This window comes from Nematostella vectensis, chromosome 9 (assembly GCF_932526225.1).
Source record: "Nematostella vectensis chromosome 9, jaNemVect1.1, whole genome shotgun sequence".
Taxonomy (NCBI): Eukaryota; Metazoa; Cnidaria; class Anthozoa; order Actiniaria; family Edwardsiidae; genus Nematostella; species Nematostella vectensis.
The window spans coordinates 2,631,519-2,652,148 of record NC_064042.1 but is presented as its reverse complement, the minus strand read 5'-3'; the positions used below and the strand labels follow the sequence as shown (position 1 = coordinate 2,652,148).

Below are 20,630 nucleotides of genomic sequence, written 5' to 3'. Positions count from 1 at the left end.
CCCTCAACAGAAACAAAATAAATAAAAGCTATTTACAAATCTGTTTACAGCAAAATCTTTGACGAAACTATTTACAATAACAATCCTTTGCTGATTTATAAACTTATTCACAGAGTTGTGATGTATTCTCTTAGTTTTGCGGAGAAGGCGGTGATTGACTTGGCTTCTTTGATTTCTAGTGGCAATGCATTCCACCTTTTAGCTGCTACAAAAGTAAAGCTGTTTTTTTGCTAATGTAGTCCGAGCCTTTGGAAGTACTATATTATGGTTCCTATGCGTTTCTAGTCAATAAAACAAAATTCTACACTATGCATCATTTATTTCGTGTCCACCACAAAAAGAAGGCTTCGCTATTACGGAAACAGTTGCTTTATCGTGAAAAATAAAACTTTAGACCATGTAATATTGTGTTTGAGTCTTCCTTTATTTCAATTTTGCCGATCGAATGTCAGTAGAGCGAGATTGAAGCCCGCTAAGAATTCTTTTTCTTACTGTTAGGACTGTAAAGTAGTGTGGTAATTTCGTCATAATGCACAGCACGCTGTAATCTAGGTACTAGGTAAAATATATTGCAGCCTTTTGTTCTCCTTTGCTCTGTCCGGCACGTGCATATGGCATCTTTCGTGTTGCCGAAGAGACAGGCTGCGAAATTCAAGCTTGCATTATGTCTAGCGGTTTTACAGAAGAAAAAGACTGAAAATGAAGACAAACAACGGGCGGTGACCACAACAACATGTTTTATATGGCCTAAAACTATTAGCTATATATAAACTAAGGAATTGCTCTATCACATACTTGCAGTGACAAAACTCGCTTTGTTATTCGATGTGTTTTGTTGTTATTCTTTATTTATAGTCACGTGTTGCAGTATGGAAAAAATATCCGAGGCTTCGCCTAACAAAGCCCAGGTTGTTTAGACTGTTTAGAACTTGTAATATACAATATTTTGATTATTTTTTTTTCACAATCAGGAGATCCAGGAGATCTGAGGCTTGTATATATTAGTATATACGATGGAATACATCCCCCTAACCTGCTAGCCAGAGGCCCTTTTTTTTGTCTTTTAATGGGCTGGCGTTCGCGAGAAAGAAAAAACTGCAAAACACTTTCTCCCAATCTTTTCCTCATGTACGCCAGTTCAGCGAAATATAAAAAAAACCTTGATAAGTCGTCACCCGAGAGGAACTCAAAGTTCACTTCCGGAGCGTGTGATGACATATTTCTTAGCACAGCAGGGACGCAGATGGGGACGGGACAAGGGGATTTGAGGTAACCACATTCATACGTCACAAAGCTTAGCGGCGAGCAAGAGCAGAGACTTATAGACATACGCTTGCACAATACAGCGCTCTACGAAACCATGGTACGTAACCTGCCTTACTCGTGATCTTCTATGTAGCAGGATTGTAGATATACACCTAAGTTTAGGCAATTGTATCGTTGCGCCTTATAGCCATTATAGTCGCGTTATCTTACAGCGCGGAACACTTGATTGCGTGTTTGGGTAGTCCGTAATTTGTGTATTGTTAGAGATAAAGCTGCAAGGAAACCTTACAGCCAAATAACCTTGGACTTATAATCTTTACGCTCTATCACGTGGGGAGTGATTGCTGATTATATCATGCTGGTTACCCATAGACCGTTTTACCCCATTTTACGTGCTGTTGTTAACGGACTTGAGGGGCTTTTGCGTAAGAAAGCATTGCATTGTTTTATATTAGTCCTCGCATTTGCAGGCGTAGCGTATTGTGTGACAAAGTCCACAGCGACATCGTACGATGATTTGCAGACTTGATATTGTGACCACAGGCGAAACAGATTTGGGGTTTCTCCCTGGTGATAGTAAACATTTGTACGAAATTCTGTTGGTAAAACATCTATTTAAGCTCTATGTGTGTTTTTCATAGGGATTTACGGTTTATTATGGGGTTGATAAAATGTTTACAATCATCAGAGAGAGAAACCTCATGTCAGTCTACGGAACAAATGCTCATTTGCATAAGCCACTGTCCGGCGTCCTCGATTCCATGCGACGCCATTTTAAGTCATCGTTTCACACGGATAAGATAACTTATCAAGCTTTCTACCTAGCTCAATGATAATAAACCCAAGTCTGTACTTGAGCACAAACTTTGAAACATTTCAAAATTTAACGTGAGCAATTTTTCTAGCCGAATTCTTTCAAATTTTTGTCAGGAAACGCACTAAAAATATTGATATGGTGGAAAAGAGCTTCTGAGGAAAAATGCGACCGAACAGTGCATTTGGGGGTTTGATTTAGAAAGCTGTTTTACTCAAAGTTTCTAAGCTGATTGCCAAACTTCGTAAATCATTCACATTAACATGATCATTTCTTAGAAATCTTGAAGATCTGACGTATTTGGTTCTTTCCTTCACTAAAATTTATCGCATTATTGTTCACAACAATTTCAATGGCGCATTACGCCTTTCTGGTCGTTTAAAGCTTCTATTTAAAATTATAAAATTAATTGTCATTGATGACCTCTTAGTTGGCTCACTGGGGTTTACCTTTGATCTAGCATAAGGCTGGTGTAACAAAGGCTGTCTGATTTGCAACCATAGCTAAAAATGGGTCTTCTAACTTTTTTTCACTAACCTTTTTGGAGCACTGCAACAAGCATTGAGTGGTTTAAATTGGTTTTTAAACAAAAGGACTCTCTGGATTTTAACCGCTTTAACCTGACAAATTAGGGACTATGTGTCACATGACAGTTTGATTACTCTTGTCATAGCGGAGCCAGCGCGGCCGTAATAGAAATATGGTATAACCCATTGACTCCTGGCTATTTTTGAGCTGAATTTACAAAAAAAAAAAACAGACTGAAAACAGATACCTCCCCCCTATTCTGAGTTTTATACAGCCCGTCAAAGTCAAACACGGCTGCACCTAGTCAGCGGTATCCAAGCTTTCCAACGGTGCTTTGCGGTCCCCACTTTTAATCCCTCGTCGTTGTGCTGAAGCCAGCACAAGTTGATGGTTGCTTGTATTTTTCATCAAAAATACAGCTATGAGCATATTAGGAGAGTGTCTCAGGACATCATGAAGTCTTTTGGGGGCATAATTAAGTGCTTTGCTTATGGATATTTGCAAGCAAAGGTGGATTCATGATGATTTTTTCTTGTTTGGCTTTGCCTGGATGAGAAAATAATTTTCTAATGAATCACCACAGCTCTCCTGAATGCTGTCTTTTCTGAAACCAAATTGATTCCAAAATTGTTTACACTGCTATTCTGGGTCTGTATGACCTGGAATTGAGTTGTTTGGCTTCGGGGTGAGAAGATTTATAAAAAAAAAACATCTGACTTTGGGGAGAGGAGTGTTGACTGGCCCTCCCCTCGTGAATTTTTCCCTGGATCTCCCAGAATGCTTTTCAATCCGTCTTCGTGGTTTTACAAGCCTTCAAGGAGTGGACATTATGTTTTGAGGCCATGGAAATGAACCTGGAGGATCAGAATAAAGGTATCTATTTGTGTCTTGAGCTGTGTTTGCTGATCTCTCTCCCTTGTGTTGTATTTTGAGCGTTTTATTGAGAGGGGTGATTCTGCTTTTCTTTCCTTGTTCGTTTTGAAATTTGTCAACGAACCTGTGCTATTATTTGGCTTAAGAGTAGTTGCCAACACCTTGGTTAGATGCATATCTTCAAGACCATTTATCCCTTAGACTGATGCCTGAGTATCTTCATCTGGTTGTGTTTAGTTTGCATTTATGAATTTTTTGGGTTGTGGGTACTTCCCAAAGCCGGTACAGGCCGGTTGAGGGGTCAATGTGTTTACCAACACACCCTAAAATATTATGCTTGCCTCACTGCCTGAGAACAATGCCTTTTTCGCAAGCTTAGGTGCATACAACAGTGTAAGCAAATTCTGCTTGATAGACAAACAAGCCTCCATTTAGTTATGGCTGATATTCTAACAGATAATTTTTTATGTTAAAACCATTGGGGAAACCACAGGGAGCCCAAATTCTATAAAGTATTTTGCCTTTATAAACTCAAAGCAGCAGTGTCAACCCACTTTTGATATTTTTCCTGTATATTTACCGTCAAAGTAATCTTATCACAAAACCTTGCCTGAATCTGATGTTTTCTTGGGCATTTTTTTTTCTAAAAAAGCTATGCATATCATCCCTATCAATGAGTCCAGTCATGTACAAGTAAAAAAAATTCTATTTTCTAGGTTAAAGATATTCACTTGCTAGAAATGGCATATATTTGATCCAGTCCACTGGTGTATCTCACAGCACAAGTCTAAAAAGGCCTAGTTATTTTGATTAAAATCTAGGGGTGGTGGATTAACTATGCGACTTGGTTTTGTTGTCATTGCGCGGGTACCCTGTGGTGTCACTCGCCAGTCAGTCAGCCGCGCAACTCCCAGGCCTCACTCGGCCCCGTAATGGCGGCTAAATACAAGCATGGAGCGACAGTGCTGAATAACGTTTGCGCATGCGCGTACTCTGGCGAAAACAAGCACAATCGTGTTGAATCGTTCGTGAAAAGTTACGAAAGGCTGACTTCAGTCGCTGATTTGACTAACTGTACAGCATTAAAACCATACTGTTCAAAAGATGACAGATTTGTGTGATAATGAGAGAGTCATAAAGAAAATTATTGCCTTAGGTTTGGTCTAGTTTTCTTAGCTTCCGCCAAAATGTGACAGTTCGCCGGTAAAAAGCCGCCATTTCAAAACAAAAAGGCTGTTTCGCACGGAGCAAGGGAAAAAGTTCTTGTCATGCATTGATTATTTCTTTTTGCCTCAAATTTTGTGACTTAAGGATAAAGTCAACTGGAGAAGATCTACTAACATTCATTCACACCAAGATTTATGTAAGAATGTGTCTGGTTTTAGCTAGTAAGTTCATAAGTAAGTAACAGTTCACATTTAAAAGCGAACACAACAATAAGAAAGCGACCAAAACCATATGGTGCACGATTTAGGGGACGAAATTCCCGTGGCTTTGTGTGTCAGGTCCTGACACCCTGACAATTCTTGGGTTGCAAATGAGGTCACATCCGCCTCATTAGATATGCCAAAGTTGAAGTGGTGGTCAAAACAGACACGCGAAGATGGTTGTCTACATTTCGTACAAGTGCCCTGCACCTGTTAAAATGTTTTCGAGTGTACAAATCAATCTATCCAAAAAAGGGAAGGTTTTTCAGGGTTCTGCGGAAATTTTAACGAAAAGGCGAAAAAAACTACAGAACAACGGCGTGAAAAGCTGCAAAATTTGTCTCCAAATGAAAAGGAGCCGAGTCGAAAATCGCAAGAGTTTCCAGTAATTAGTTTGTGAAAGGTATGAAAATCATCCCAATGTCGTGTTTGGTGTTGTAAGTAATTCTGAAATGTGTAATAACGCTGTAAATATTAAAATCCCTTTTTGTCACACGTAGCCCAAGGCTACTGTCAATAGTTTATAAAGGAATGTATGAGGGGATTTACGATGCTTAACTATGTTTCTTTTCGGTCAGTTGGCAGAAGTCTTGTTGAGGAACGTTTTTCATTTTTGCGCCTACCCTCCTCCTTGGTGGCAGTCATTTACTGGGGGGGGGCTGAGTAGGGGTATGTAAATCCGCCGATCCGCAACATTTTCGGGGCAAATCCGTGGATCCGCAGATATTTTTAGATCCGCATGGTTTGACAGATAAACAATAGTGTTGATTGAAATTAATTTAAAATCCGAAATTCGACTGTCAAAGCAGTCAATATCCGAAATCCGTGCCCAAATTGTCAACAGATCCGTGATCCGCCGTATTTCCAAAATCCGTCAATCCGCTGAAATAATCATCTAAATCCATAATCCGTGAGCATTTTGGGGCCGAATCCGCGGATCCGCGAATCTATTCCCCCCCCCCCTTTACTCTATGTATGGTATCAGTTGCATGCTTACCGTCTAACAGTCACATCTCTCATTCCATATCTTAACTTACTCAACTTAGGATAGTAGGTCTGCAGTGATGATATGGTACTGCATTTACAAATGCCGATTCATGTCAATGTCCCCCCTGATAACTTTTCAGATTGGTGGTATGAAAAGATGTTTAAATAATATTTCAGTTTGAAAGGAGCTTATGATGCTGTTTTCTATTAAAGGTTTTAACAATAATTAGCATTTCATATATTTGAAAATGGCAAAATATTCACAGAGGGGTATGCTCCCAGACCCCCTATACAATATTATTTAAACCCCTGAGAAATGGGCTTGAAATCGACTTTTCTCCTGACCCTTTATGGGCATGTCTAATTCCACCCCCCTCCCCCACACAAACACAATAATTAGTAGGGTTGCTTAGCACTAAAAAATGGCTGTTTTGTGCACTTTTTAGTAGAAGCACCAAACTTGGCACATATGTTCCTTAGGTCAAGTAACTTTTTCAGTGGGGTGCCAAAAATCTGTGACTCAGGGGGGGAGGGAGGGGCAATTTTGTCATTTTCAAAAAACAGTGATTTCTCTAACAGTAATGCATTAAAAGAAACGAAAAACAGCTAAACGATACTTATTACATGTTTATATAGTGTAACGATATGTTACTACTCTCCCCCCCTGGGGATGCAGCTTGGTAACAAGCAGTATCTAATTGTAGGACTGGATCAAAGTAAACACCTGTACCAAATGTCAAGGTTATTGAACTAGTTTATGAACAAAAGATGACAAGGAAAAACCGAAACAGGCCTCTAGAGTGAGAACCGGAAGTGAGAATGCTGCCTGGAAGTGAACATATTCCCACATAATTTACGGTGAGAGTGCTTTTAGTATGGACTTTAACAATAAAATATATCTTGATAAGCACATTTCACCGGATAATTTGGATAATTTTTAACCTTTGAATAACAATTTATCAAAATGGCGGAGAGGGAGAGGGTTCAGGGGGTGACCCAGGGGGCCGGCTCATCCCCCCTTCTAGCATCCAAAAATACAGTAAATGTATGAAACATTATCTAAAATACAGGAGAAAATGCCTTGAGAGGGCCTTTTGGGTCCCAAACCGTTGAAAATCCTGGCTACACCACTGGGGTTATAGAGAAGTAGAGAGGTCTCGTATTGTTATGCCGACCTCTGCGAACTCGTTCCTGAGAATAACTTGGTACTTTTATTAGTTGTGAGTGTCATTGCAATTCATTCATTGCATTTCCCTTCGGTCAAATGAAGAAGAGAATCGCCACTAAATCAATACATAAAAATTACAGTATGGCATCTAAACAGTCTAAACATATTATTTCGAATCTTTGGAATGCTGTTACTTCCATGACATATTCTGCACAAGGGCACAGCTTGTCGGAGTATTGTTTTGATTAAAAAAAATATTCATAATGGAAATTCTATGATGAGACATAAGAATTTACCATTAGACTCTTGACAACTTTGACAGACATATTAACACCAGGAATTGTGTTTGTTAACTTTGATGTACTGCAAAATTTAAATTATTGAATAAGGCCTGGATCCATTTGGCTGGTCCAATAAATAAATCTCAGTAAAGAGCAGGATCCTAGATCCCCCCAAAATACCTCGATCAGTCAAAAGGTGTTCAATGCTGGCTCCGCTTTTAGGCAGTGCCTAAATCTATATATTAGAGAACCTATTTTGCAGGTTTTTTTTTTTGGTTAACATCAATCACTGGTCATATTTTTACATTTTGATTTGATTGAATCGCTTTGCTTAAAAGCTGGTAAAACAACTTTCATAAATGAAACAGCCTACACTATCGTATAAATGGCATTTTCCTTCTTCAGGTGGAGTACCAAAAGTAATGTTTCTAGCTTCAAAGAGGCTTAAGGCGGGGGTCTACCTGAAACTCACTACAGACATCAAAAAAAATTTTTTTCGATAAATATCATATTCGGCTATTCCTTTATCAATTCAATGTTGTCTTACAACTGTCCTGACTCTTTTTCGATAAGCCCGAGCGCTTTTAAAAAGTTGTGTCAAGTTTGAAGATCACGTTGCCATGGCAACGATTACTGTTTCTTTTGAATTCGGCGCATTTTTTCTACTCCAATGGGGCCCAATCGCCATACAAATCTCCTCAAATCTCTCTTGAAACAACTGTCCAGCGGTTGACAGCAAAATACACAACTATTATGGGATATATATGTGCAAAATCCAGCAAAACTTCTAAACTTATCGAACCGCGATCCTCAAAGCTATATACAACTCATATCAACTCTTTAAAAGACCTTGAAAAATAATGGTCGGAGAAAAAGACTCTTCGACGTACCGAAAGAAAAGAAAACGCGTGTTTTACGGCAAGCAAAAACAGGAGCTGAACCGCTCAGACAGAGATGAAAGCTCTCAAACAACTCGTGGCCTCGTCGAAGAACCAGGACCCTCACACTCTCGATCGGCAGATTATACTCCAGATCACAGTGAACAAGCTCCAGCAAGTGCTTCTAGAAAGAAGCTTAGCGACCATGGCTACAATGAAAGCTTTGACGGAGAGTTTTCTTCGGACGATCAAAGCCTTTCAAAATTTGACTCAGACCACGAGGAGGTATCTGGTGATGATGCTGAAGCCTGCGAATATCGAGTCGTGGACTTGGGATGCCTCTCTTCATATCTTTCCGATGTTCATAGATGCGAAGAAGGTGAGTATTTTGAAAAATAACATCATTTTGTTTTCGCTGATAAACTCAATATAGTGATTTAGTTTATATGATTGGTCTCAGATTTGGAAATTACTATATACACAGAATACGTGACCTTATGATTTCTTGAACTCAGCGGGACTGTAAGACTCATATTATAAGTAACAATTATTCTGTTTGAATCAATGGCTGATTCATTAGCTAGCGATTCTAAGTGTTTGTTTTATTGCAGGTAAACTTGAAATAAAAGAAACTACTTCAGCAAGGGCAGGGCTGAAATCCTCTTTCGAGGTTAAGTGCAGTTCCTGTCATGAAACTGAAACTCTGACAACATCAAGTCAAATCCACCAAAGAGGCAAGTCTTTCGATGTCAACCGGCGAGTAGTGTACCACTCCCTGGAAAGTGGAAATGGATATGAGGGACTTGCTTCATTTTGCAGAGTCATGAATATGCCATGCGTTAGCAAAGCAGCATATTACAAACAATTGGACATAATTGTCAATGCTCAGGAAGAGGAGGGAAGACGTGAAATGTGTTCGGCCGCAAAAAGACTGCGTCAGAAGCTGATGGGAGATGATGGCAAGGAGTTTGAGCTTCTTGACGTGGCTGTCAGTTTTGATGGAACCTGGGCCAAGAGAGGCTTCACATCACTCACTGGAGTGGTTTTTGCTATTTCTATAGACACTGGAGAGGTCCTAGACTACCATGTCCTCTCCAAACAATGCCAGACATGTACCATAAACAGAGGCAAAATTTCTGATGATGGAAAGTTTGAGGATTGGATACTAGAACATGTGGCTTCAGGTGCATGTGACATAAACTTTGTTGGAAGTTCTCCTGCCATGGAGGCAGAGGGTGCTGTTGTGCTCTGGAGTAGATCCATGGAACGCTACAACATCAGGTACAAGTGGATGATTTGCGATGGGGACAGTAAATCACACAACTCTGTCCAAGACATTTACGATGAATGTAGGGTGGAAAAATTAGACTGTGTGGGGCACGTGCAAAAAAGGATGGGAAAGCGGTTGCTCCAGTTGAAGAGTAGGAGAAAAGGGAAGCTAGATGATGGCCATACGATTGGTGGCCGTGGCCGCCTCACAGAGGCCAAGATAAAAAAAACTCCAAAAGGAGTATGGTCTGGCAATTCGCCAGAACACTGTGCAAGATACCAATCCCACAGAAAGAGACATTGATGTGGCAGTATATGCGATGAAAAAGAATATAATTGCATCTCTACACCACAATATTGGGGTGCCAGATCTTCAAAAACAGCATCGCTACTGCCCAAAAGGGGCAAATTCCTGGTGTAAGTTCCAACAGGACGAAGCCACCGGTACCTCCAGTTACGACTCAGCAGACTGCTTACCTGAGGTTTTTCTAGAGGTACTGCGGCCAGTATACATGAGCTTGAGTGAGACTGATTTACTGAAGAGATGTGTTCGTGGAAAGACACAGAACCCTAACGAATGTATTAATTCGTTGGTTTGGGCCCGATGCCCAAAACACAAGCACCATGGCCCAAAGGTGGTGCGATTTGCAGCAGCATCTGCTGTCTGCCATTTTCATGGGGGGGCTGCTAGTAGGGAGAAAGTGATGGAGAGTCTTTTGATTCCTGCTGGCAGCCATACAAAGCAGGGATCAGAAAGCGGGTGCAGAAAGCAGACAGGCAAGTGTCTGAAAAGGCAAAGAAGAAAAGACAGGCCACCCAGATGCGCAGAGTACGCAGGGAGGAGGCTCTAAGGAGTGCTGAGGGTGTTACTTACGAGTCTGGAGCATTTTAGCTAAAATATTTTCAAGAACATTGCTTATATGATAAGAAACAGCGTTTTTGTGATTATTGTCAACTTTAAAGGCATTTTCCCGAATTTTTGCTTTTCGGGCTTCAAGAAAAGATATCTCTTCAAGAATTTGTTCAATTGACCTCAAACTTTCAGCATTGATAGATATAACTGAGGTGATTAAAATGAGTTGAGGGATTTCCTCTTTAATTTTTTAAAAGAAAGTTATGGACTGATGAAGTCAATTTTCCTATTATGCAAATTTAAATGACTTCTATTGGCTTATTTTTTGGAATTCCAAAATTTCCTCAACTCATTTTAATTATTAGTGTTCTAGCAATAGTACAATGAAGAAAAATCGAAATTCCATTCAATCTGCAAGGAGTTATTTTTTCTTAAATAAAAACTCTCCTTACTCAACATGTGTCTTTTTGAAAGCCTGGTATCAAATTACATTGTCATATTTCACGGAATAAAATATAAAATCAGAATCGTCATCTCATAACCTTTCCAATGATATATGGTTTGCTATAGTTATGATGAAAACTTTGACAGTTGTGATTTTTTTTGCAACACCACTCAATTTGCTATGAGTTCAGGTAGACCCCCGCCTTAAGAGGTATCTTTCGCTGATTTTCTATCCTCTCTTTCGGTGTCTTACCCCCATGATAATGCGAAGAGGAAGTTTACAATAAAAATCATGCTCGACTCATTAGCATAAAATCTCTAGAACGTGAATAAAATTATATTTTGAGCGTTTTATTCGTTTTCATTTTCTAAATTGTATCTCATTCTAAAGAGTAATGTTCACGCATAATAACACAATTTTATTTAGTCCAAATAAACAAAATTTGGGGGGAAAAAAAGAAAAGTTTATTTTTAACGCAGTTGCCATGCTGGTCACTTGTTCATTTCATTCTTTTGCTATTTACGCACGCTTCTACGGCTAGAACAAAGATTTAGTCGAGACCGAGTGAATGACACACTTTTAAATTTATCCTCCTATTATGCAACGCGTTAGGATCTTGAGCCCATCTTTCACACAACGAGAGTTTATTAGTTGGAGATTCATATATTGTACATGATTTTCATAAAACGAGTCTACCAAAAAGGTTTTTAGAAGCAAACATCATTATTGGCTTTTGTTGAATGTCTATGCTATTAAAGGACTTATTGCTCTTAATAAAGGGTGCTACGGAAATCAGACCTCCCAGACAAATTCCTGAAGAAATTCTTATCAAACGTCCAATACAAACTTTCCAGCGATTTCCACGCCTTTTCGAGATATTTAGAATATAATTACTTGCGTGCTTTGCGGTTTGGAGACGGTAAAATCATGCAAGCTCTCAATCATTTCATATATTTGAAACCAGGTGGAAATATGTGCTCAGAGTTCACTCAGATTAAGTTAAATAACAGTTTTAGCCATGCTGTGAGTCTCGGCTTTTAACTTTGCTTATGACTGGATGTACCAAAAACGTGAAATTTAGTGAGTTAGAACTTTTCTCATGTGATTCATTCTCTTCAAAATATCGCCAAAATCTGATTCTTTTAAGACTTCTTAGGAAGTTGACTTGCTAACATGAGATAAGTTGACCCTTATACTTTATTGTCATGATATTTTTTTGTTTAAAAAGTATAACAGGCATACTATCTAATGTTATAAATGTAATAAAACTTCGCAAAACATCCCCCTCGTCAAAGCGTGGGCTGTTGTCATGACAAATAACAGAAAATGGCGTCGCATGGAATCGAGGACGCCGGACAGTCGCTTATGCAAATGAGCATCTGTTCCGTAGTGTCTGGTTTGTCTGTGCTGTGACAGCCACAGACGCGTCGGGGGGGGGGGGGGGGGGGGGGGGGGGCTGCGGACCATCAAAAAGGTGGTTAATTTCTAGTCCGATTATCAGGCCCTCTCTAACGTACGTCTAGATAATTCGTTATCAAAAGATCGCCAGATAATATACACGTACCGTGTTTACTTCCTATAACTGCACAGCCCCCCGCCCCTCTCTCCTAGGTAAATTTTGACTACACGGCTGAGCCTTATTTCCCTGATATTCCTATCAAAGCTGAAAGCTAGCCAGCACGGGCACCCTTAGTCTCGTGTGCGCCAGGGCAGTAAGAGTCATGGTGAATGCGGAAGCCGACCATTGAAAATGTCGTTTTTTCTTGCGTGTTTTGACTCTCATCAATAGGACTTGGGTGGTACGCTGTAAACCTAGGATGCACCGATTCAACACCTTTGTGCCTTTACGAAAGGTCCACAGATATTCTTTTCTAATGATATACAACTTCAACCATCAGGGATTACCAAAAACAATTTTGGGACATTTACCACACCCGTCTTTGTGATGGTTATTTTGATATTCTTTCACATGCCTTCTTCACAAGCAACTGATTGTGGTTCTTTGACATAACGGGGACTCGCTAAGAATGTGTGATGGTCAGCACTGCCCAACCACATCCGAAGGCTCGGCGACGCACGGAATATCAGGACTATCAGATACTTTGTTGCGACTATCATCGATGTATATTACACACATACAAAGGAGATTAGGGTTCAGGTTTGCCCCCCCCCCCCCCCCAATTCATGCTTGAAGGTCGTCGTGATTAAAGGAAAATGAGTGCCAATGCGGTCTAGGAGAAAACACACAGACGAAAATAGTAAATAAACCAGATAAGATCCTTGCTTCTGGCCTGAAAATGTGCTATTTTCTCGGTAGATTGCACGTGCTTTCGTCCTACTGCTTGCTGTGCAAGCCGTGGTGTTACTGGCACAGGGGAAGTCTTGTCGGCATCGTCTAGCGGATCACATCCGGGTAAGTATCCCAATGCATCCGGGAATCTTCTCAACAGCAGGCTCGAACCCAGTCTTCAAAACAGCTAGAGGCGCGCAATGCACAGGGCAGAGCAAACGCAAAGCATCACGGATAGATGCCCATCACTCTTCGCGCGTCACGCCCCTTTTCTTTTTAGCGAACGGTGAAAAAATCTGTCCTACAAAGCTTGGCCTTGAAACTACACAATGAGCTCAGCCTCTCATTTAATGATTCATTGATTCTTGTAGGGTGTCGACAAATGGACATTTGATCCTCCGAAAAACATCTACGGTAAGGAGCGCAATGTTCACAAACAAAAATCATCCTTGATCGTACAAGATTTCAAAGGTAGCGTGTGATAACCGAGAGCTCAGGAAAGCCACGATTTCTAGCGATACCTGCAAAAAGCACTAACAGACAAAAAGCAACAGACCAGCGTTGTATGGTTCTGTTTGAACAACTTTCAGGAAATGGAACCAGTTCCCAGTCCCCTGCCTGGATCTGGGCCAACAATGACATCGAGGCTGGCATCAACAAGCAGATCAATCGCGAGCTGTTTGCGCACTATACATACTTGTCAATGGTAAGCACACTGTACATACATTTCAATTGTAAGGAGCCATGATATTTTCTGTAGCAACGCCATGATTTAAGGCAAATGCGTGATTGTATTTTCATCTAGTCGTTACCGCAAGGGAATCATGGGGGGGTGGGGGGTTCTAATAACACACCTGACTTTTAAGGGGCTGTCCATCAGCTGCGCATCTTGTGCGCATGGAATTTACCTTACCCACAGGCTACCCGAGATGGAAACTTTAGGAACTTATGATTCTTTTAGATCTGGTGGATAACCAAAAGATATTCGACCTGGATTTCGTTTCTCCTATTATGGCGGATTGTTGTGTTAATTGTGGCTTTATATGACGTAACTCCCAATGTCGGGTCCAGACGTGGTTCCGTGGGCTCTATAAAACTCTATTGAATCAGAACGATGCTCTTTTCAGAGGTGGAAAATTGAGGCCTTTATGTTTTTATATCGGAACCATCCTCCTTAAGACCCTGGATCCGTCACTGCTCCTCTTGTATAATGCCATATACAATCTGTTTACTGACTCTTTCTTTATTATTGAATTGAAAGGCTGCTCATTTTGGTCGCGACGACATCCATCTCCCAGGGTTCGCTGCGTTCTTCAAGAAAGCTGCAGAGGAGGAGTACACGCATGCGCACATGGTATGTACGTCGCCATGGAATTCTATCGCTTATAATTTTTTTCCTCATCTTTCAACATCTTCATCCGTTTATCTTGCAGTTTTCATCTTTTTTAAGTTTTCAAGATTTTCCTTTTTTCCCCTTTCAGTTCATGGAGTTTTTGAATAAGCGAGGAGGCCGCGTTAAGCTCCACCATATCATGGTAAGTCACCCTTACTTTGTGCTTTAAGGTCTCAAAGAAGGTTTTAGTGGGGGTCACTTACTAATTGATATCCCTGGCACATTTTATATCAATTTATTTTGTGGTTACTAACATTGAAAATGACAATATTAAGCACGAATTACATGACAGCGTGACTTACCCTTTTAACTTTAAACTGTGTTGATAAAGTGAGGTCGGAGTGTATTTGTGGTGGTGTTGTTAATTTGGTGATTGTCGGTGCCGCGGTCACGTAAAATTTTTCCCGAACATTCCTAGCATACGCTCCCAAACCCAAATGCAAATTCCCCGAGATTGGCGTAGAGCGTGAATTTAAAGCACAAAGGAAACGAGGCGCGAAAAAAGGCTGCCTTCATTGGGGGTGCCATAATTTTATTCTCGCCCCCTTCCTTCCTTCCACCCCCGTATTTCTCCTCCTTGTTACTGTGGTGCTCTCATCCACACACTATTTACGTCCTCGCACCCGTAGAAACCGTGCCGCGACCACTGGGGTAATGGACTAATGGCAATGAGGGACGCGCTTTACCTAGAGAAGGAGATCAACCACGCCCTACTCGATCTACACCAGGTGGCGGACACGAACCGTGACCCACAGGTAGCCACACTCGCGGATTAGCGATAGTGTACTTTCATCCGTACTTACAGCTGAATAGTATTCAATTTTTCAATAAAAACCCACGATTGTAGAACCCGTGTAGCTAGCCTGTAAACAGGTTATTGTTTTAAATAAGCCAATCACGCATCCATTTTACTCTCCCGCTCAATGACGAATCACATAAAGCATCAAATATCAAGCATGTAACTGAAGAGGGTAACAGTATGACTGGCGAATCATTAATTACGAGATACCTTCGGATGTCCACGGGCCCGTAGCCAGGATTTTGAGCGGGGTGGTTCGTTCTTCCATTTCAGAGGACCAAATTTCCGGTATACCCCTCTCCTCGCCTTATAACATTAGGCAATCAATCTTGTATTTAAAATGTTATAAATAGGGTACCTTTAAACATATAGCGATAATAATAAAGATAATTATTATATTTATTTTAAAGACATATTGATGTGCACGGTATATCTCCAGCCAAACGTTGTATATTTTTGTTTGCTCTGAGCGGACCTTCAAGCCGGGTGGGTGGGTGGGGGGGGGGGGTTCGTCCGAACCCCCCTGGCTACGGGCCTGACGGCCACTGGGATGCGTGGAACGCCCTGGATCTCCGAAGATGTTTACAAGCGACCTTTTCATAGGAATTGACTTGTTATGTCTGTTTCTGTCTAGGTACAAGATTTCTTGGAATCGAACTTCTTGGGAGAGCAAGTGGATTCGATCAAGACGCTGGCGAACTACGTCAGCACTTTACAACGTCTCGGAGGGGGACTGGGGGAATACCAGTTTGATAAGGAGACCCTTGGTGCCAAGTAACCACGGCAACAGACCAAACGATGACATAAAAAACAATCAGAGGGCTCTGGCCGTAGGCAAGAGGAAGCGTTTGATTATTTTTTAACTGTTTAAGGGAGTTTTGTTTTCAGTTGGAAGTGTATTAATCTTGGTCGATCGAGTGTTTGCCGCTAGGTGGGAATAATACTGGTAATGAATAAATATCAATTTAAATGTGTATTGTTTTTCTTTTCAGATCCCTTCCACCATAAAATGCCTTTAAGATAAAAATGATAATAAGCATAGAAGCGAGAAGAAAAAACATTCTTTCATAAAATTTTATGCTGTTTATTTTTTTAAAATTCTTTTCGATATAAACGATCTGTCCTCCTACATCTGTCCTCTGATACATGCCTCGTTGCGTACACTTTTTTGTTCATGACACAGACGCACGCAAAAATGTGATCTATTTTCAGATCACATTGCGCTTTGCACTTTACACCCTTGCGGCATAGAAAGGTACGTGAGCGAGTGTTCAAAACAGCACGCTGGCAACCTTCCAATCTAATCTACACACAGATGCTGATAACATTTTTCAGGGAAAGCGAAACGTGTTTACCCCGTTTGATGTATCCCTGTACTTAATAATAGATAAATGCCTGTAGACTGTTGTACCACAGAAATTTCAACGAGTCAACATTGTACAACTTGAATCTATAAATACCAATATGACATATTCCTCGCACTTGTATTGACCAATCACATCGCCCTATTCCGGATTATACGCCCCGAATAGGTCACATGCTAATCACGTGACCCACAGGTATATGTCTCGCTTCGCTCGCCATCTTTTTAGTCCCCGTTTTGTGCTTCAACAGTGATTGAACCGAAACAGACGAGCGTTCAAAGTTTTACTACTTTCTAAAGTCTTTCCGTTTGTTCGACGATCAAGCAGATCCAAGATGTCTCTGTGCCGTCAGAACTACCACGAAGAATGCGAAGCTGGCATTAACAAGCAGATCAACCTCGAGTTGTATGCAAGCTATGCGTATCTTTCGATGGTAAGTTCTTCGCTCGACTGCCGCGAAAACGCAAAATTCCCGCACTAAATGTGGTTTGATTCTCTTTTAGGCGTTCCATTTCGATCGTGATGATGTGGCTCTTCCAGGATTCCACAAGTACTTTCTTAAGGCGTCCCATGAGGAACGCGAACACGCCGAAAAGGTTTGTTTTTCGCGCCCCATCATGTCAAACACGAAGGCACTCGAAGCCGGGAGCGTTGTATTACGATCCAAAGTTCATTTCTCGATTTTTTCGTTCTGACTTGACATCTTCTGTTTTTGTTTAGCTGATGAAGTTCCAGAACGAGCGTGGAGGCCGTATTGTGCTTCAAGACATCAAGGTTTGTTGTTTTATTTTATTTTTCACGTAGTAAAGCAGTGAACCCCACAGTCAATTTTTGTCCTTCTCGACCGCCATCTTGAAATGTTTTCAACGATCAGATGTGGCGTTGGAACATTTTTTTTTTGCATATAGAAGCCATCAGATATTTTACAAAGTGCTTTTTTATTCTTGATAGCATTTGGGTGGGTTTGTTTTGTTTTAAAACAGAATTTTTTTTTCAAATCAATAGGGTGAAACACTTCTTGCATAACGATTGCGTAGTTCCAATTTTTTGCAAGTGTTTCGTGCACTGTTCTTCAATGTAGTTGTCTTTCGCTAACTTTATTTAGTAGTGTCTATCATAAAGGGAGAACTTCCAAACTTAAGATATAATTTCAATCCTTCGAATGGCTTTCATTATTTAACAAGGCGAAAGGACGTCTATTTTTGGCCGAGTGCCAACCCATTTCACCGCTTGGGGTGCTGTACAGGACCCGAAATGATCCCAGGACCCGAAACGATCCCAGGACCCGAAATGATCCCCAAAAGTACCCCAACTGATCCTCGGACCCGAAACGATACCGAGGAGTCCCCGAAATCAACCCCAAGGAATTGCGGTAATGGACAAAGGGAAAGCAGAAGAAATACTTGAAGCATAATTAAGGGTTAACAGCGACTCGATTTCTAAACAATGTGACTTAAAAATATTAAATTTCAACACAATACTTCTATTTATTACATTGCCCGGCGTTAAACCCATAAACAGAGTCTGAAACAAATACACAACTTTTAATTGCTACCGAAAGAAATACAGCATGTATAAACATAGCACAGCTTTGCTCAGATCATTAAAACTTTTGACCTTCCATCACACTCTAAACATTTTGCGGTTCCGACACATGACTCTGGCACTATAAATCTCATTTCCAGTAAACATCACCCATAAAAATTAATATTCATTCGACAACCTCAACATGTATTTCACCACGAAATCCTTGTTCACACGAGCAAATATTTACCGACACATTTTAGGAAGCCGGTTTGGACGAGAAGATGGAATAACAAAAGCACACTGAGTAATACACTCGAACAACCCTTCTACTACCGACGCAAAATGAGGATGTGGCTTTTGTTGAAAGCAATATTATGTGAGTTTTGAACTTCCTCATGTAGTCGTGCGTACACCCCGGCATGATCTCATGATATGATAGGGCTTTCATTCACCGAAAACAAACATGCCAAAAAATAACTTTAAAACATTTCGCTTCCTATCAAAAGCAGAATGTCCTATCTTTAAAGACTTTCTTTTATGGCTTGTTATGTATAAAATGATTTATCCACGCCGGGTTCTTCAAATTACTATCACAAAGAATTGTTAGTTGACCCCAATTTCTGACTCAACCACTGTATTCCCCAGCAGTCGTATATTAAAATCTTAATACTATAGTTTTAGTTCATGTAAATTCCCTTTTAATAACACAAACAAAGCTAAATGTTACATATGTTTTTAAAACTGAAAGCCAATCCTTACACATTCCTTTAGTTGTCCATTACTGTAATTCCTCGGGGTTCATTTCGGGGACTCTTGGGGATCGTTTCGGGTCCCGGGATCAGTTGGGGAACTTTTGGGGATCGTTTCGGGTCCTGGGATCGTTTCGGGTCCTGGGATCATTTCGGGTCCTGTACAGTGCTACGTGTTTATCACATGATGCTTCACTCAGTGAATTCTGTAACTTACGTATTACGTAACAGTGCACATAATTTTAGAGGAAATTATATAACCTAAAGCTAGATATAAAGTAAGCCTTACAAACGGATATTAACATTTATGGATATATTTATGTTTTCTTTTTATTTTGCAAAATATTGGGCATTCGCAAAGTTCAAAGACAACTATATTTTTCAACTTTTTTCAATGGTCAGAATAAATTTTTCGATAAGAAAAATAGCATGGCTCAACCTCACAGGAGTTAAGAATCTTTTTTGGAAATATGTTATAAGGATTATAAAAGGGGATTTGCATGCCCATCAACAAAAAATCTGAAGAGTTCGTTTTTGAATATTGCAGAAGCCTGAGAAAGATGAGTGGGGCTGTGGCATGGACTCCATCCAGGTTGCTCTAGACCTTGAGAAGCATGTCAACCAGGCCCTCCTGGACTTGCACAAGATTGCTGAGAAGCACGGCGATGCTCAGGTACATTGCTTTCAAAACTGCATTCTTATCCATCTTCATACAGTCATGCACACCACTATGTGTCCAGAAGCAGTGCTAAACTAATGGCTAAACTGCTAACCATTTTGGTAAATTCATAAACTAACACTAAATCCATGTAAACCATCAGATGACCGACTTCATTGAGGGTAATTTCCTGACTGAGCAAGTTGAGGCCATCAAGGAGCTTGCTGGTCACCTTACAAACCTGAAGCGTGTTGGACCTGGCCTGGGAGAGTACCAGTATGACCACGAGACAATTGGCGGCGACTAGACACTTTGTGTACTTTGTTGTGTGTTAAAGCCCTCATAGATATGTAAAGTTGTCCAAGGACTAGACTTAATAAAAATGCTTTCTGCATTCCACTGCCTTGATTAATGTCCATACAATAATTGCTGGTTAAAATAATGTGTTCGCCATCTACCATTTTACATCTGTTTGAATGTGCATTGATCTTCTCATTTGGTTTCAAGCCCAAGATTCCTAGATAGGACATTTTCCAATCAAACTACTTTTTATTCATGCAGTTCCTAATCGAAACCAAGCCAGTTACTCAATCTTTGAATTATTTTAATTTTCCAATTTCCAAGGGTTTTGAAGGATAGGAGTTGTGTTAGTGTGACAAGATCAAGATGAACCTTGTATACAGGACAAAATACTAGCAAAGAGGGGTCTCAAATCACCTAGGTACACCTCCCTAACCGGGGCCTGTTTCCTAGAAAGCAGGTTAGTGCTAAACCAGGGATAATTATGGCTATTGGGACATTTGATTGAACAAGAATGTTATTTAACTCTAGCTTTTTAGGAACCAGGCCTTGGGTTCTAAAGGGGGAAATTCCCTGTTTATAAAGGTATAGAGTGGAATTGATTCACTAAAAGAAATATTAAAGACTTACAAACAACTGGATAAAGGGTAACAGTTGCTACGCCCCAACACCTTTTGAATGACAAACTGTCTTTTAACACCCAGATGCAAGACTATATTGAGTGTAACTTCCTTCATGAGCAAGTTGAGCATAGCAAGGAG

The 20,630-nt window shown here is 40.5% G+C and overlaps 2 protein-coding genes across 2 annotated transcripts; both read left to right on the top strand.

The window, feature by feature from the left end:
• Positions 1-1,297: 1,297 nt before the first annotated feature.
• On the top strand, positions 1,298-19,963 carry LOC5511666 (ferritin, heavy subunit). Its single transcript, XM_048732431.1, has 11 exons — positions 1,298-1,363; positions 13,107-13,202; positions 13,451-13,493; positions 13,670-13,785; positions 14,341-14,433; positions 14,561-14,614; positions 15,102-15,227; positions 17,139-17,231; positions 17,356-17,409; positions 19,459-19,584; positions 19,733-19,963. Exons 1-11 carry the CDS (start codon positions 1,361-1,363, stop codon positions 19,874-19,876), a joined length of 948 nt encoding a protein of 315 aa, XP_048588388.1. The 5' UTR covers positions 1,298-1,360; the 3' UTR covers positions 19,877-19,963.
• On the top strand, positions 7,792-10,800 carry LOC116609917. The gene is made up of 2 exons (XM_048732430.1): positions 7,792-8,601; positions 8,834-10,800. Exons 1-2 carry the CDS (start codon positions 8,205-8,207, stop codon positions 9,793-9,795), a joined length of 1,359 nt encoding a protein of 452 aa, XP_048588387.1. The 5' UTR covers positions 7,792-8,204; the 3' UTR covers positions 9,796-10,800.
• Positions 19,964-20,630: the final 667 nt, after the last annotated feature.